This window comes from Pleurodeles waltl, chromosome 3_1 (genome assembly GCF_031143425.1).
Source record: "Pleurodeles waltl isolate 20211129_DDA chromosome 3_1, aPleWal1.hap1.20221129, whole genome shotgun sequence".
NCBI lineage: Eukaryota > Metazoa > Chordata > Amphibia > Caudata > Salamandridae > Pleurodeles > Pleurodeles waltl.
This window is the reverse complement of record NC_090440.1, coordinates 2001131206-2001149213: the sequence shown is the minus strand read 5'-3', so window position 1 is coordinate 2001149213 and position 18008 is coordinate 2001131206. Positions and strand designations below refer to the sequence as shown.

General features: G+C 42.2%; 1 protein-coding gene across 5 annotated transcripts in view; it reads right to left on the bottom strand.

Moving 5' to 3' along the window:
• The window catches only part of BRIP1 (BRCA1 interacting DNA helicase 1), a 967251-nt gene that overhangs the window by 568328 nt on the left and 380915 nt on the right, over window positions 1-18008 (bottom strand). For all 5 annotated transcript variants that reach the window (XR_011201660.1, XM_069226443.1, XM_069226446.1 and 2 more), the window contains one exon: window positions 5898-6182. Coding sequence is in view for 4 of the 5 variants with exons in the window: in XM_069226443.1 (XP_069082544.1) it covers window positions 5898-6182 (285 nt within the window). In the remaining variant the exon portion in view is untranslated. The remainder of the gene's footprint in view (window positions 1-5897; window positions 6183-18008) is intronic.

The following is an 18008-nucleotide window of genomic DNA, read 5'->3' as shown; positions in this document are numbered from 1 at the left end:
AAGAGGCCTAGGAACTTCCGCTTTGGAGGATGGATGTCCCACGTCGTGAAGAAGCTTGCAGAGGTGTTCCCACGCAGAAAGACCGCAACCAAGCCTTGCTAGCTGCAAGGGTCGCAGTTAGGGTTTTTGGGTGCTGCTGTGGCCCAGCAGGGACCAGGATGTCGCCACTTGGATGAGGAGACAGAGGGGGCGCCCAGCAACGTAGGGAGCCCTCACAGAAGCAGGCAGCACCCGCAGAAGTACCTGAACAGGCACTTAGAAGAAAAGTGAACCGGAGTCCACCCGAAGTCACAAAAGGGAGTCCCACGACACCGGAGGACAACTCAGAAGGTTGTGCACTGCAGGTTAGAGTGTCGGGGACCCAGGCTTGGCTGTGCACGAAGGAAATCCTGGAAGAGTTCACAGGAGCCGGAGCAGCTGCAAATCACGCGGTACCCAGCAATGCAGTCTAGCGTGGGGAGGCAAGGACTTACCTCCACCAAACTTGGACTGAAGAGTCACTGGACTGTGGGAGTCGCTTGGACAGAGTTGCTGAGTTCCAGGGACCATGATCGTCGTGCTGAGAGGGGACACAGAGGACCGGTGATGCAGTCTTTTGTTGCCTGCGGTTGCAGGGGGAAGATTCAGTCGACCCACGGGAGATTTCTTCAGAGTTCCTGGTGCAGAGAGGAGGCAGGCTACCCCCAGAGCATGCACCACCTGGAAACAGTCGAGAAAGCCGGCAGGATGAAGCGATACAAGGTTGCTAGTACTCGTCTTGCTACTTTGTTGCGGTTTTGCAGGCGTCCTGAGCAGTCAGCAGTCGATCCTTTGGCAGAAGGTGAAGAGGGAGATGCAGAGGAACTCTGATGAGCTCTCGCATTCGTTATCTGAAGAATTCCCCAAAGTAGAGACCCTAAATAGCCAGAAAAGGAGGTTTGGCTACCAAGGAAGGAGGATTGGCTACTAAGAGAGGTAAGAGCCTATCAGAAGGAGCCTCTGACGTCACCTGCTGGCACTGGCCACTCAGAGCAGTCCAGTGTGCCACAGACTCCTCTGTTTCCAAGATGGCAGAGGTCTGGGACACACTGGAGGAGCTCTGGGCACCTCCCCTGGGAGGTGCAGGTCAGGGGAGTGGTCACTCCCCTTTCCTTTGTCCAGTTTCGCGCCAGAGCAGGGCTGGGGGATCCCTGAACCGGTGTAGACTGGCTTATGCAGAGATAGGCACCATCTGTGCCCATCAAAGCATTTCCAGAGGCTGGGGGAGGCTACTCCTCCCCTGCCTTCACACCTATTTCCAAAGGGAGAGGGTGTTACACCCTCTCTCAGAGGAAATCCTTTGTTCTGCCTTCCTGGGCCAGGGCTGCCTGGACCCCAGGAGGGCAGAAACCTGTCTGAGGGGTTGCCGGCAGCAGCAGCAGCTGCAGGGGAGACCCCGGAAAGGCAGTTTGGCAGTACCCGGGTTCTGTGCTAGAGACCCGGGGGATCATGGAATTGATTCCATGATCTTAGACATGTTACATGGCCATGTTCGGAGTTACCATTGTGACGCTGTACATAGGTAGTGACCTATGTACAGTGCACGCGTGTAATGGTGTCCCCGCACTCACAAAGTCCGGGGAATTTGCCCTGAACGATGTGGGGGAACCTTGGCTAGTGCCAGGGTGCCCACACACTAAGTAACTTTGCACCCAACCTTCACCAGGTGAAGGTTAGACATATAGGTGACTTATAAGTTACTTAAGTGCAGTGGTAAATGGCTGTGAAATAACGTAGACGTTATTTCACTCAGGCTGCACTGGCAAGCCTGTGTAAGAATTGTCAGAGCTCTCTATGGGTGGCAAAAGAAATGCTGCAGCCCATAAGGATCTCCTGGAACCCCAATACCCTGGGTACCTCAGTACCATATACTAGGGAATTATATGGGTGTACCAGTATGCCAATGTGAATTGGTAAATTTAGTCACTAGCCTGTTAGTGACAAATTTGGAAAGCAGAGAGAGCATAACCACTGAGGTTCTGGTTAGCAGAGCCTCAGTGAGATAGTTAGGCATCACACAGGGAACACATACAGGGCACATACTAATGAGCACTGGGGTCCTGGCTAGCAGGGTCCCATTGACACATAACAAACATACTGACAACATAGGGTTTTTACTATGAGCACTGGGCCCTGGCTAGCAGGATCCCAGTGAGACAGTGAAAACACCCAGACATATACTCACAAACAGGCCAAAAGTGGGAGTAACAAGGCTAGAAAGAGGCTACTTTCTCACACTAATCTGCCCTCCTTTGCAGCAACTTTTGTTTTATTGTGACACTCCCATTGTTCTGAGACGCACTAAATTAATGAGAGTGTTCTACAGGCACTTTGAACAATAAAATAATTCAACCCCTTAGAAGGTGTGAGTTTTCACCTCTAGTGTTGAGACCTTTTTGATGTTTGGTGCACTTCATGCTTTTCCCACAAAAGGTATTCAGGCCAAACGTGCGTCCTTTTATACCCCACATCTTGGGGATTCTAAAGGTACCCAGGGTTCTGTACATTCCCCTGTTCGGAAACAAGAAAATCGCCAACCTATAGCAAATTTTTGTTTCGGTTGGAAATTGGAAAAATTGATAAAGTGCTATACAAGACAGTGTATATTTTTTCCCTAAAAACGGGATCAGCAAAGGTTTGCTGTGCTAAAATCACCAAAACATTTTTTACCCCAGTTTATGCACTTTTGTAACTGTTAGTTCATTTATCCTCCCCGAAAAAATAAATTGAACATGTCTCAGATGCCTAATGAAGTGCCTGCCCTGATAAGCGATAAACACCCCATATCTGCACCCCAGGGGGCAGAAAACCTGATTTGTCCGAGGCCAGTGCCCACACCTGGGGTTTGAGGAGAGTGAACAGCTCCCACCACCAGAAAACATCCCTGGTATTTAGGAGACGAGGCCCTGCTTGGGGAGCACCTTCCCAATGCGATCCCTAAGAAGTGGAAATCAACTGGTCATCCACTGCACTAAATGCTCAGCTTTTAATAGCAGGTTGATAATGCATCATGTGTGAAAGGACTTGTGTGGAACTGATATTGCCTGCAAACAAGGTCACAGGGACCTCAACCACCACCTACGGTCTGACACAGCACACCTCCTCATAGTCCTAGCAGATAATCTCAACTAGGAAGTTTTTCAGATCACCTTGCATCTGTGGAGCACAGTCCTTAACTCACTCTCCAAAATCTGCAAGATGCAACAACAAGTCCTGTTTCTGCAGAACCCTAAACACATTATTGCACTATACAGCGTTAAAACTTTTACAACATTATCTGTGGATCAGTGTTTCTGCAGGAAAATTCATTTTTAGAGCGCAATAGGGCTACCCGGAATCACATTTTAACATATGTATTTTGCACTACACAATTACAGGCTCATTCACTGATAATGTGGTGTTGGTTGGATAACCATGATATACTTTTCTCCCTTTTCAATACAATGTATGCATTGTTTCAAAACACTGAATATAGCATAATTTATATCCACAACTGAGGCACGTGTGTGTTAGCATGCGAGTGTGATCTGCCAAAACTCAATCAGTACAAGAATCTTACTTAAAACACAGGGAATACAAACCAAACACTGACAAATGTTGTAAGAACAGTTACCCCTTGAATACGTCAAATACCTGTAGGTATTAAAATGAAATGTATGTTTTCAAAAGTAAAATTAACTTGATCTCCTTACATCACTTCAGTTTAGAAAAATAAAAAAAATAAAAAATGTTGAAAGCAACCTATAAGTAAACACATCTGAATCTAACACCTAATGTGGGTTTGCCTGACACGGACTAGAGGTCGGCAGTGAAATATATGTAAAACAGAACCACCTTTTTAGATAGAGCGCTCAAGCGCTCTGACCTGTTCTAATCTATCTGTGGGCTTTTAACCACGCCCATCACTATCGCTCGTTCGTGGGCTTGCCTTTCAAAAATCCTCTGCTACCATTGGTAAAGGCTTTACATTTGTCCCTCCTTGGGGTGGTTTGGTTACCGCCTTGGAAATAAACTGTGTCACATGGATAGCTGCACGACTGCTGATGTGTATGACTGCGAGCTAACTTATTTTTCCTTTTGTGTGTCTCCTTCGCGCTCATGCTTATGGCGGCTATGGCGCTTTGAATCGGCTCGCTTATGTCAACTGTTTTACTTTTCATTTACAATTTAAGTGACAAGAAAAATCCAGTTAGGAATGTACAACGTTAATAGCTCTAACATGAGCAAACGCAAGACCCACTGCATTACAAATGCTTGTTGTGCTTACAGCTGGCTAGGCGTGTTGTAACTTGGCAACGTATGCAGCTATTGTTATCAGTTCCAGAGACTGAACGCGCCAAGAGACATTCCACAAACAAAATGCTTACATACCAACAAAGAAGCTTCAAATTAATAATACTGAATGACAATAAGATATAATCTGATCATACTGTTGACTTTGTTACTTCAGGAAGAAATATTCAGTAGTCACATACAAATATATATGTCTATTTAGCCAAATCACTGACATAAAATCTTTTTTTGTTAACATCGACCTCAAGTAGAAAGGGTATAGGAGGTTTCTTTTTTTGCACACTCATTTTTCTCTTCTTACACATAGCATTAGCTATTTGTTGACCACACCTATTGTTTCCAATACATTACATATTACTTGGAACGGGCTTTGGATCTTCTTGCTTATGATTGGAGAGCATTGTTGTCTATCTCACTTCCCAGCTCCTGAATCAATGGCTTTTATCACTGTTCTTATGCATGTCTCACCATGAGCAGCTCACAATGTTAGGGATGAGCTTTACTTCCACTGCAGACTGTTGGAAGAACTATTATCTCTCTCTCTCTCCCCCCCTGCTCCCTATTCCACTCTCTTTAGACCTCCTTTTCCCTCCACTCAGCATCCTCTTGCTCATCCAGCTCCTCTTTTTTTTTTTTTTTTTTTTTACATATTTTGCTACTCACCAGGCTATTTGTTAATGACTATGTCTTTTCAAATTTTATGAAGGTGGGGGTGTGCGCGCGCATGCCCAGGCAAGCAGAGGCATTTTAGAATGGCTTTCTTTATTATAACAAATCCCATTCAAAGACGGTAGACATCCTGAATGGGAACATCTTTGAACAGCAATTGGTAAAACCTTGCAAATGTGTTCGAATATAGCCTTAGTTGACATAAACGCATCTGGGGAGGACACCTTTTAATACATTTAGTAATGTTTTAAAACCGATACCAAGATGGCAGAAAGCATTGTCAAAGCTATTACGTTTCACTTTTGTGATCTATTAGCTTTGCCAATGCTTGCTGGAATGCGCTGTCAGGGTTTCAAGGATCCATTGAGTACTTAGAACTAAATCTACTCTGTCCTGAATCAGGCTGAAGTGTATATTGTGGTGACCAGGACCACTGGAATTACAAGACTCTACAGCCAGGGTGTTTTGTACACAGTTAGGGATTTAGTACACTTGCCACATAATCCACCCGCTGGTGCATAGTTACAACATTGCAACAAGAAACATTTTTCCCATCTTAATCGGGGTAAAAATTGGTTGAAAAAGTACCACCTGAGGTGTTCTTGGCAAAGGTTCTTTGGTTACACCTTGGTGATTTTTGTCAGGTGTTAACCTAGAACTAAGGAGTAAAACGTTTACCCAGACAAAATTAATGCGTTTCAAAACGACAAAATAGTGACCTGCTACAAAATGTGCTGATTTAGGCTGCACAATTTGCATTTTCTTGACACGTACTTTAGTCAATCCCAGTGCATAACTCGGCCCGTCTTTCACATGACCCTCCTAATAACAGTATTTTAAACGCAGGAGAAATGTTTACATCTCCTTATACAAAAGCACGTTTCATCCTCGTCGTGTTGCGGTTTATAGGTACTCACATCTTTGGCTTCCAGCAGCTCTACGCATTTCTCGTTCTTGTTGCTATGGATCTCTGGGTGGACGCAGGTGTGCTCCCTGCTGGAGAGAATGGTCATTCGGACGCCGGAATAGGCGGTCCTTCTTAGCTCCTTGGTGATTTGCGTCAGCTGCTTGTGCGTCCTCGTGCCAAAGAAAATCTTGGGAACGTGGGGCCTGGCACCGTTTTCAGGCTTCTTCGCATGGTCCGCATCTTTGGCATTTCCTTTCGTTCTGGCGCAGATGCATACGGTACAAGGACTGACTGACTGAAATAGAAAATAAAGGGTTATTTTATGCAGGCCCATTTGCAAAATGTGCCTCTTTGCCAAAAACACCATTTTTAAGTTTTCCACCGCGACGTTTCGAAAATTACAAGAACAAAATAACTTTGTGTAACTATTTAAGTACGATAGCGCACACATTTAAAATGCTAAAGTAGTTCTGCCACATTACACATATTGGCAAAACAGGACATTTGTCTGCATGCAACTCGCAGTAGTACAGGCAGACAGACGCTTGCTGCATCTTTAAAAATGCTTATATTGACCTCAGAGTTTATATATATATATACATATATATATATCCAAAATGATGATATTCCACTCGTCATACGGCTGCACCACAATATAGTTCCACAGATGCCATCACATAAAAAAGACGATATTTATATTCTTCAATATTCATATTTTTTTTATTCCAAGTAAGGTGCAAGCGCGTTGCTGCTCCCAAACAAAACTGGAGAGTGAGTGAGAGAGAGAGAGAGAGAGAGAGAGGTGTGTGTGTGTGTGTGTGTGTGTGTGTACATATATATGTATTTTTTTTTTTTAACACAGAGTGTATTTATTGTCAGGGGGTTGCCTTGCCACCTGCTTCAAAGGTTCATCAAGTGAGGCATAAACTATTTGGGGTAGAATACTCAGTAATTAAGCACTGGTATAGCACTACGAGTGTTCCAAGTTCCCAAAAGCCTTGCGCCCCCCGTGATTTCTGCTGGAGACAGTCTGTCTCTTCACCCCATCCTCATGCTTATCTCACGTCCCCCCGTCTGTAAGTTGAGAAGTTGAGTTCCTACAATTACATGGGGGGAGGAAAGACTACAGGCGTGGAAAGAAAAAAAAGAAAGGAAGTTAGAAGGTCATGGGAAGAAGAGCACGGAGACACGGGGATCAGACCGCAGGTCACTGCAACATGGTCATATGGGGAGTACCTCATATTGCTAGATATGCTACTAAAAAGGTGGCAAACCAAGATAAAGTGGTTTGACGAATGTCTTTGAATTATGAGACTTACAAAAACATGGATGAGATATGCATCAAAGTGGACCATTGCAGACATCCTTGAAACAAAAACCAACACCAAATCCAAGGGTACGTTTATATGAAGATGAGTAGCCATTGTGATCTCTAATTCCAAGGAGTATAAGAAACTCCAAGACACTATATCGGAATTCTTCAAATAGTTGTATGAGAACCAACTAGTTGAGGGAGAACCCATTTTTTTTTTTAAATCAAATCAGTTTTTTAAAATTAGTTTTCAGAGTTAAATGTTATTTAATAAATGTTCAAACAACCCTTTACTTTGAAACTGCATTTACTAAGATTTCTTCTTTATTTTTCCTTTCTTTTTTCTACACTGATGTACTGATCTCCTGAGTTCCTTCATCTTTCTCACTTTTCCAAGGGGAAAGGTTTCTTTTTTTTAATTTTTTTTTTATTTAAACTGTTGGACGAGTTTGTTTATTTTGTTACCTCGGATTTTATACTAAGTCCTTGATGTTTTTCTTTTTTCACAATTGTGATTATCCTCAAAACATTATTTTCTTCACACATCTTTTGAAATGTTGGGTTCACAAATGTAACAAGCTCACATTGGTTTTTCTATTAGATCAGATACTGCACCATCAAATATGTGCCTGTGAAAAGGTACCTACCAACATTTATGTGAGGTGATTATAGATATATATTTTTCACTTAAAAAAAACAAAGGTTACAAGAACGTTATAGTTAGGCTCACATTTTAAACATACAAAACCATAGAAATCCACCAACTATATAGTTAGTTACCTCAAGTAACTATAACTTGTGCCCAAAGGTAACTATAACTCGCGCCCCCCATGCACAGTTTTTCCTATAAAAAAAAATACTGCAAATATTAAATTGATATTATCAACGATATTATCAAAGGTGGCATGAGTGCCATAATTTATATGGTAATTAGCAGTACATGTGGAGGGCGCACGTTATAGCTACCTTAGGGCACAAGTTATAGTTACTTGAGGTAACTAACTATAGTTGGTGGTTTGGTACGTTTAAAATGTTAGTCTAACTATAACGCCCCTGTAACCTTTGATTTTTTAAGTGAATTCCTAAGTTATTTTTTTTTATTCTATTTCCCCAACTATAACGTCCCTGTAACCTGTTTTTTTCAGTGAATTTCTATTGTTTTCTTACATATAGTAATTGTAATTACTATACCTTAATCCAACCTCTGGCGCGCACGGCCTTTTGCCGTGCATGGCGGCAGTTGGCTACAGGGCCTGGCCTATGGTCAGGCCCGAGGCCAACCTTCTATAAGCACCCAACCTTGTACTGTGCACATCTTTCACCTGTGCACAGGGGAGGTTGCCCGCAAGACCTGGCCTGCAGCCAGCCCCCTGCGGCCAACACCCCCTTACCACCCAGACCCACACTGTGCACAGCCCTTTGGCAGTGCGCGGCAGGAGCTAGCCGCGTCTTCTCTGGGTGTGAGAATAGTTATGAGAGGGTATATCTGGGGGTGAGAGTGGCTGTCAGATTGTCTGTCTGGGTGTGAAAGTACGTACATCAGTGTTTTAGTGGGTGCGTCAGTGTGTGTGTGGGTCTGTGAGTGGGTCTGTGAATGTCTGATTGGGTCTGCGGGTGGGTGTGTAAGTGTCTGAGTGGGTGTGTGAGTGAGAGAAATTGAAAGAAAGTTTTTTTTAGGCTTTAATATCTCATATATTTAGAATGAGATATTTGTGTTCAATGTAATATTTTTTAAAACTATAATATTTATAAATTTAAAAAAAGGCAGGGGGTTCAATTAGTCCAGCTGGACTCGATTCTTCAAAGCTAAGTGTGAAGGTCTGCGACCTTCACACTGAGCTAAGGGATTTTTTTTTAGCCCTTTATGGGCTTCCTGGGACCAATGTCCATATTCATTTATTTATTTATTTATAATATTTCTTTTTAATAGAATTTTTGTTTTGTTTTAATAAAAAGCCCTTATGGGCTACCTGGCACTGCGGGGGAAGCGTTAAGGCTTCCCTTGCAGTGCTATTGCTTCAGCAAGCAGGGAGCTGTTTTGACATCAGCTCCATCCTTGCTGAAGCATTTCATTGCAGTCCCCTCCACGTGTGCTCGGGCCAGAGATGAAAGCTCTGTTTTTTTTAAACAGTTATGTCCCAGGGCTTGGGTGTTGGTATTGGGCATGCTGCCCCAGCATATTTAATATCAGCCCTGGGGAGGTGGTAGTCCCCCCAGGGCAGCGGGTTGGGGGTGGGGGGCTGGGGCACGCTGCCCCTGCACATGAATGAAAAGCCCCGGGGAGGCTCCACCACGACTCTGCTTGTAAAATCAAAAACAAAAAAAAATACTAAAAGAGCTAAGGGGTCAGGGTGTCTGGACCCTGGCCCCTTTTCTTTATTTTTACTTTTTTTTGGGAACTCAACTTTAACCGAGTCCAAAGACAGCTGACAACACTTCAACCGCTTTTGTTGTTGAAGTGCTAATAGGCAATAAGATCTCTGCATGAGATCGGGAAGGGTCGCAAATCCTTCACATCCTTAGATATACAAATTTGTTTTACCCTTAATTTCTCAAACACTATCGAAAAGAATTACACTAAAACATAAAACATGTCGCATTCTGGACCAGGACCTACTTTCCGGCCAAATTTGGTGCAATTCTGTCCAGTAGTTGTTGCGGTATTGTTGTTCAAAATTCCTATGGAAAAATGAATGGGGAAAACGTGTTTTGGGACCCCCCATCCCCCATTTTTTCTCAACCCCCCAGGGATGGATCACCCCAAAACTTTTCAGGCAGAAGCGGATGGGACTGGCAAGTTTTTGGGAAATTTTCGTAAAGATTCGTCAAGTGGCGCCAAAGATATAGGCAAGTAAAGAAATTCTTTTTATATAGCGACTGCCACTAGGTAATTAATATATCTATCTCGCTGGCCACCTAATTGGGGAAAGTGTTGAAAAGACTTCAGAGATGTCATGAAAGTTAAATATCATGCATTAGACAGCTGTCTTTCATGAATAGATATCGGTAAGACTGAAGACATATATATAAGTGCAAAAAAGAAATAACAGTAATGAGTTGCGATGTGATTATGTTGTGGGTGGCAAATAAAGAAAAGCAGAATAAAATTTGTATAAAACACATACAGCCAATCAATAAGCTGATTTTAAAGAAAACCCAAGGCCAATGGGGCAGTTTCTCTACAGGTGCCCAGACTGGGTAAGCTGTACAATTTACTAGTAACTGGGCAACACTGGAAGTGTGGTACAATAGGCTTGACAACACTAGGCTTGACACTCCCCCAAGCACAAACCTTACCCTCTTTGGCTCTTCAAACTTCAAAAATCTCTAATCCCAGCTATAACCTTGAAACAGATCAAGTAGATACTGAAATCCAATCGGCTCACCATTCTGAGACAATTATTGTGGATACCTACCTCCGCCCATCAAAAGGAGTTATCACAATAGCCTCCTGTTCTATACTCTAGACATCCCTGCATGACCCAAGACCTTCTATCAATAGTATTAGACCACCTCACGCTCAATGATATCTGAGGTAGTTTGAGCAGAAGTTTGTATAATCCTCTAACTTCCACAGTTCTACAGCAACCATTGACATATATAAAAATGGCAAGATAATGATAGGAGCTAAAGAGTGCTCTCTTTATTAGAACTTTAATAATCTCAAAGTACTCTTTAGTGACTTGCCCTTGAAGGCATTCTCAACTCCACCTACTCACAAACACGTAATGGTTGACCCCCAACACCTTCCTCTTGAATCTTCAGCTCTAGTCCTTCTTCCATTTACTTCCCTGATGACTCAGAATTATCACCCCCCATGCTTCTCTGTGCCCTTGTTAATGCATGATCAGCACTTAAGAGTGCCTGTCATATCCATGATCTCATTCCAATTAATGGTCTCCATTATCTAGCTGTCAACCAAGACCTGGTTCACTAATTCCTCAACCCCAGATATTGCCAGCCTCCTCCCACATAATTACAACCTGATGAAAAACAGATACAAGGTAGAAGTGGTAGCATAGCATTGGTCCATTTTCATTGCTTTGCTTTCAAGGATTTCAAAACCCTGGCCTTTCATTCATTTCAGTACCTCGTATCAAGGGCCATCCTAAGACATAATACTGGTTACATTTATGCTGTAATGTACCACCAACCTAAAAAAGCCTCAGATCCTTCTGCTTGGACGCCTTGTACATATATATGTATTTATTTTTTTAACACAGAGTGTATTTATTGTCAGGGGGTTGCCTTGCCACCTGCTTCAAAGGTTCATCAAGTGAGGCATAAACTATTTGGGGTAGAATACTCAGTAATTAAGCACTGGTATAGCACTACGAGTGTTCCAAGTTCCCAAAAGCCTTACGCCCCCGTGATTTCTGCTGGAGACAGTCTGTCTCTTCACCCCATCCTCATGCTTATCTCACGTCCCCCCGTCCGCAAGTTGAGTTCCTACAATTACATGGGGGGAGGAAAGACTACAGGCGTGGAAAGAAAAAAAAGAAAGGAAGTTAGAAGGTCATGGGAAGAAGAGCACGGAGACACGGGGATCAGACCGCAGGTCACTGCAACATGGTCATATGGGGAGTACCTCATATTGCTAGATATGCTACTAAAAAGGTGGCAAACCAAGATAAAGTGGTTTGACGAATGTCTTTGAATTATGAGACTTACAAAAACATGGATGAGATATGCATCAAAGTGGACCATTGCAGACATCCTTGAAACAAAAACCAACACCAAAACCAAGGGTACGTTTATATGAAGATGAGTAGCCATTGTGATCTCTAATTCCAAGGAGTATAAGAAACTCCAAGACACTATGGGCCTGATTCTAACTTTGGAGGACGGTGTTAAACCGTCCCAAAAGTGGCGGATATACCACCTACCGTATTACGAGTTCCATAGGATATAATGGACTTGTAATACGGTAGGTGGTATATCCGCCACTTTTGGGACGGTTTAACACCGTCCTCCAAAGTTAGAATCAGGCCCTATATCGGAATTCTTCAAATAGTTGTATGAGAACCAACTAGTTGAGGGAGAACCCATTTTTTTAAAAATCAAATCAGTTTTTTTAAATTAGTTTTCAGAGTTAAATGGTATTTAATAAATGTTCAAACAACCCTTTACTTTGAAACTGCATTTACTAAGATTTCTTCTTTATTTTTCCTTTCTTTTTTCTACACTGATGTACTGATTCTCCTGAGTTCCTTCATCTTTCTCACTTTTCCAAGGGGAAAGGTTTCTTTTTTTTAATTTTTTTTAAATTTAAACTGTTGGACGAGTTTGTTTATTTTGTTACCTCGGATTTTATACTAAGTCCTTGATGTTTTTCTTTTTTCACAATTGTGATTATCCTCAAAACATTATTTTCTTCACACATCTTTTGAAATGTTGGGTTCACAAATGTAACAAGCTCACATTGGTTTTTCTATTAGATCAGATACTGCACCATCAAATATGTGCCTGTGAAAAGGTACCTACCAACATTTATGTGAGGTGATTATAGATATATATTTTTCACTTAAAAAAAACAAAGGTTACAAGAATTACTATACACTATACAAAATGAATGGGGAAAACGTGTTTATGGACCCCCCCATCCCCCATTTTTTCTCAACCCCCCAGGGATGGATCACCCCAAAACTTTTCAGGCAGAAGCGGATGGGACTGGCAAGTTTTTGGGGAAATTTTCGTAAAGATTCGTCAAGCGGCGCCAAAGATATAGGCAAGTAAAGAAATTCTTTTTATATAGCGACTGCCACTAGGTAATTAATATATCTATCTCACTGGCCACCTAATTGGGGAAAGTGTTGAAAAGACTTCAGAGATGTCATGAAAGTTAAATATCATGCATTAGACAGCTGTCTTTCATGTATAGATATCGGTAAGACTGAAGACATTTATATAAGTGCAAAAAAGAAATAACAGTAATGAGTTGCGATGTGATTATGTTGTGGGTGGCAAATAAAGAAAAGCAGAATAAAATTTGTATAAAACACATACAGCCAATCAATAAGCTGATTTTAAAGAAAACCCAAGGCCAATGGGGCTGTTTCTCTACAGGTGCCCAGACTGGGTAAGCTGTACAATTTACTAGTAACTGGGCAACACTGGAAGTGTGGTACAATAGGCTTGACAACACTAGGCTTGACACTCCCCCAAGCACAAACCTTACCCTCTTTGGCCCTTCAAACATCTCTAATCCCAGCTATAACCTTGAAACAGATCAAGTAGATACTGAAATCCAATCAGCTCACCATTCTGAGACAATTATTGTGGATACCTACCTCCGCCCATCAAAAGGAGTTATCACAATAGCCTCCTGTTCTATACTCTAGACATCCCTGCATGACCCAAGACCTTCTATCAATAGTATTAGACCACCTCACACTCAATGATATCTGAGGTAGTTTGAGCAGAAGCTTGTATAATCCTCTAACTTCCACAGTTCTACAGCAACCATTGACATATATAAAAATGGCAAGATAATGATAGGAGCTAAAGAGTGCTCTCTTTATTAGAACTTTAATAATCAAGGGCCATCCTAAGACATAATACCGGTTACATTTATGCTGTAATGTACCACCAACCTAAAAACGCCTCAGATCCTTCTGCTTGGACGGCCTTGATCTCATTCAGCATGTCCTTTCTATTTCTGACCAAGCTTTTACCTTGGGCAATATAAACCTTTAGGATGATGTTCCTGCTAATACATACAGTCATAATACAGTTGATGACATGGGCTTCGTTAGTTTCTCTCAACTTGCCAACAAGTCAAGCAGTGATGATGGTGATAGACGGGACCTAATGGTTTGCCTTATTACGAGCTCCAGCTCCTTCTTCATATCAAGTGACTTCCTTAAATTGACCACTGTTTAATTAGATTCTACATCACTAATGAGCTAAATAGCAAACCCAAAAACTCCACTGCTGAGGGCTAGCTCTTCCCATGATGCAACCTGATCAACCTGTGGCCTGAAGCCTTTCCACAATTGCTCTTCACATTACTGGGCTTAATCTGCTTGACAATCGTGCCCATCTTGAACATACATTTTGCGTGTCACTAGAAGCTAAGTCTCTAATTTCCACCCACAAGCGGTGCCCCCTAACCACTAACAACTGGTCTACTGAAGAGGTCCATCATCTGAGAAGTCAAGGCAGGGCTCTTGAAAGACATCAGATCAAATTCAACCTACCATCAGATCACACAGCCTACCATATTCACTGTGGAGGCTATATGACCCCTTATGCCAGAGAAAAGAAAGCCCACTTCCAGACTTGCATCATCAAATTCACCAACCCGACAAAATAATTATTTCATATTTACAGAGTACTGGTCTCCCACAAGCCCTTTCTTAGGTGGCACCCCCCTTCTGTGATCTCTGCCAGTTGCTGTTGGGCTTCCATTATTAGAAAGAAAGCATACTTGCCCGCACAGTCTCAGGCCCCCACTAGCCTCTCTGGTCCTCACCAGTATCCCCTGAGCTGTGCTTTGAGCTCCCAAACTTTACTGCACAGATTTCTTTGCACCAGTCTCTAAACCCGATACAAGCAATAACCTGGGCTTATTCAGGAACTCCTCTCCCTGGGAATTTGGTAATGCAAGTGTCATCAACCCGGGACTGCCAGTATCCACCCTAATCATCTCAGACTAACCAATTCCTCCCTGTTCTGTGGAACCCTTTGAAAGTGGCCTAAAATATGCAATTATCACACTCATAATAAAGAAACCACTGCTGATCTCAACAACCTATCAAACTACATGTGCATCTCCAGCCTTCTCTGACCTGCAAACATCACTTAAATCTATAGTCACCTGCCAATTATCTGCCCACTTGGAATCAAATTACTTGCTAGGTGACTTCAAATCAGGCTTTCAATCAGAGAGGGACATAGCAACCACCCTTCCCTTCTAAGAAATTCCTAAGATATAGAACTTGTGAATATATGGATTTGCAGTGGGCCGATGCCAAACAGTCAAGGACTACAGCTATAAATTGAAGTCTCAATCCAGCTAAGGGTATACAATGACACACATGCATTGATCACACGTGGAGATTTCCAAATGTGAAGTTTCCAGTTTCCTCAAAGCTAGGACTAAGACTGATGTCCTTCTGAAGCTTTGCTGTTCTGCCTAGTAGCTGACTTATTGTGAAGCCACATTAATGGACATAAAGAGCAGAAAAGCCCTTTCTAATCATCGACAACACTGGGTGATTGTTGTCTAAGAGACATCTATCTTAAACAGCAGGTCAGCTGAGTGTGGGCTCTGCCTGGCAAATGTCCTTCTTGTGTTAACAATTGCTTCATTGCTTCTTTCAATTTTGAGGGGTTGTCTCCTGTCCCTCACTTGCTCTTTCCTCATACCCACCAGCTTCTAAACGGCATGATGTGAGCAAAGACATACCACCAGCATGGGTGCAAGAAGAAGTGTCCCTGAGTCACACCTGGGAGTTCCTGGCCCCTGCCTTTTTTATTGTACAGAAGTCCAGCACTCAGTTGGCCTATTGGCTAAGAGGATACAGATTGCTTAAGGTTTGCATGGGCATTGTGTGTGCACCCTTGGGCCTGTTGGCTCACACTCAACACATGTGAGCAAGTCTGTGGTTAGCCCCCTTATGGTCCTGGAACGCTCAGCAAAAGACATGACGCCATTGACCTGGAGTCAGTAGGACCCTAATACCCCACCCTGTGTTTTAACTCTAAACAGGGAAAACTGGTTCGATAACCTGGCTCTGAACACTAAGATACTTTATTAAAATGTGTTAGAATAACATTTTCTCCCCTTCAGGTTATATCATTTGCATTGTATGTGTATTTTTAACAATGTCCTTTACAACACTGTTCATATTCATTATGACAAAATTGGATAAACCACCATTTTTTGATAGGAGTGTCACAAACCTCATTTAATTTTGTTTTGGGAATAGCACAGCATTTGTCATCATTTAGCTATTGTGAACCACACACATCTGTCTTGCAACTATGGTACAAGTGTGGAAACTGCATTTTCTTCTATTTTGTAGCCTAATTATACTTCTCATAACCCAACTCCTCGATCTTCAAAGATCAGAGTCTTTCTAGGCGACAGAAATTACCTGCATCCAATACCAAATATTGTTGCAACCCTTGCAACCTTGTTAAAACCCCAAATTTCACTGCTCCCTTCACCAAAGCAGGGAGCTTTGTCTCAAATTCATGCTGCATACCTGCTCATCAGAAGCAAAACTTTGTCTAGTAATGGCAGACCTCATTACCTTAGTCAACCGTGACTGACTCTTTCTAATGCATATGTGGCTAACAGACTCCTCACAGCCAATACTGTATCTCCTTCTTCCAAGAGGTAATACCATAATTTAGTTGGAACTGGTAGGGGACATAAGGTGGAGGTATTTCATAGATCTTCCATCCATGCAAATCCCTTACATCTGTACAATCTGATCAATTCTTTCCACTTTCCAATGTGTAACCATTCAAGTAAAAACTATCTTCCACCTCATCAAGGCAATAATGTTAATTTTATTGATCAATTGGTAGAATTATTAGCAGATACTGACATGTTTTATAAAGTATGTATCACTCTGAATGGAATGTTCTGTGGATTAGAATTAAATAGTTAGACAGTTGAAAATGAGAGCTACATGGATGAAGTGCTGAATAAAGACTTCTCCTCTCGCCCTACTGAAAGTGTGTTTCTTGAGGAGAACTACAACACATTTTGGTGACAATCTAGTAAGATGACAAGCACCTCAATATGTATAAACCAGGACAGTGAAATTGAAGGAAAGAACTGAACAAACATGAGATGCAGGTAAAAGACCATTTGGAAAAATGTTAGAAAAAGTTCTGCCAGGAGAAATATCCTTACCATCTGCAGATGTCGCAGTTTGAGAGGTGGTGAGTTTTTGTGAAAATCAAAAGAAACAAGTGGCTATGGCAAGAGCAGTGAAATGCATTTGTGTTTCAATAGAGCCATCGGGGGCTCCAAGCAACCGCACAGCAGCATTGTGGAAAGCACATGGGGAAAAAACGCCCCCAATAGGCCATAAAAACAGGACGTTGGAGTACATGCTGGTGGACATTTCAATAATGGGCGATTATACTGAAAATGTGTCCAACCACTCTTTAAAAAAAGACACAGAACCACATTTTGGTGGCCCTTTTATTTTTGGCAATTGCTTTGTAAAAACATCTCCAACTTCCTCTAGAAAATGATGCTGAGCCACTTACGAGCAGTCATTTTAAATAGGGATATAAGATTAAAATGGAAACGACTGACAAATCAAGACAACTGTGACAGGCACACCTATGGTGCTTGACAGATTGAGTTGTTCAACACATTTGGAGCCCACAAGTTATCAGGAGCCTGTTGTGGTGGGAAGCTGATGACACAAGAACTGTACTAGAGTGCTAGTGAGCGAGGACATTTTATTTTGGGGACGTATCCATATTTAAAGGACAAAACTGGTGAGGTGAACAGAACCAGAGAATTGGAAGCAAGGAATCTAAACTAATATGAGATATGTATATGAAGGTTAGATTTATAGTACTTGCCTCATATAAGTACTAATGGAATGCTACCACTTTGACCTACGAGCACAAGGCTCAGATGAATCTGCAGAGGATTATATCATCAGTTTATGAAAGTTAGCTTCAACGTGCACATTTGGAAATGTTACGGATGTAAAGATTTGAGATCAATTTATCTTAAAATGTAACAATGAAAAAATGTGGAAAGTCCTTTGGATGAAGGACGAACCGCCGCTGAAGTCACTGAGGTGGTAAAAAGGGTTTAGCACATGATGA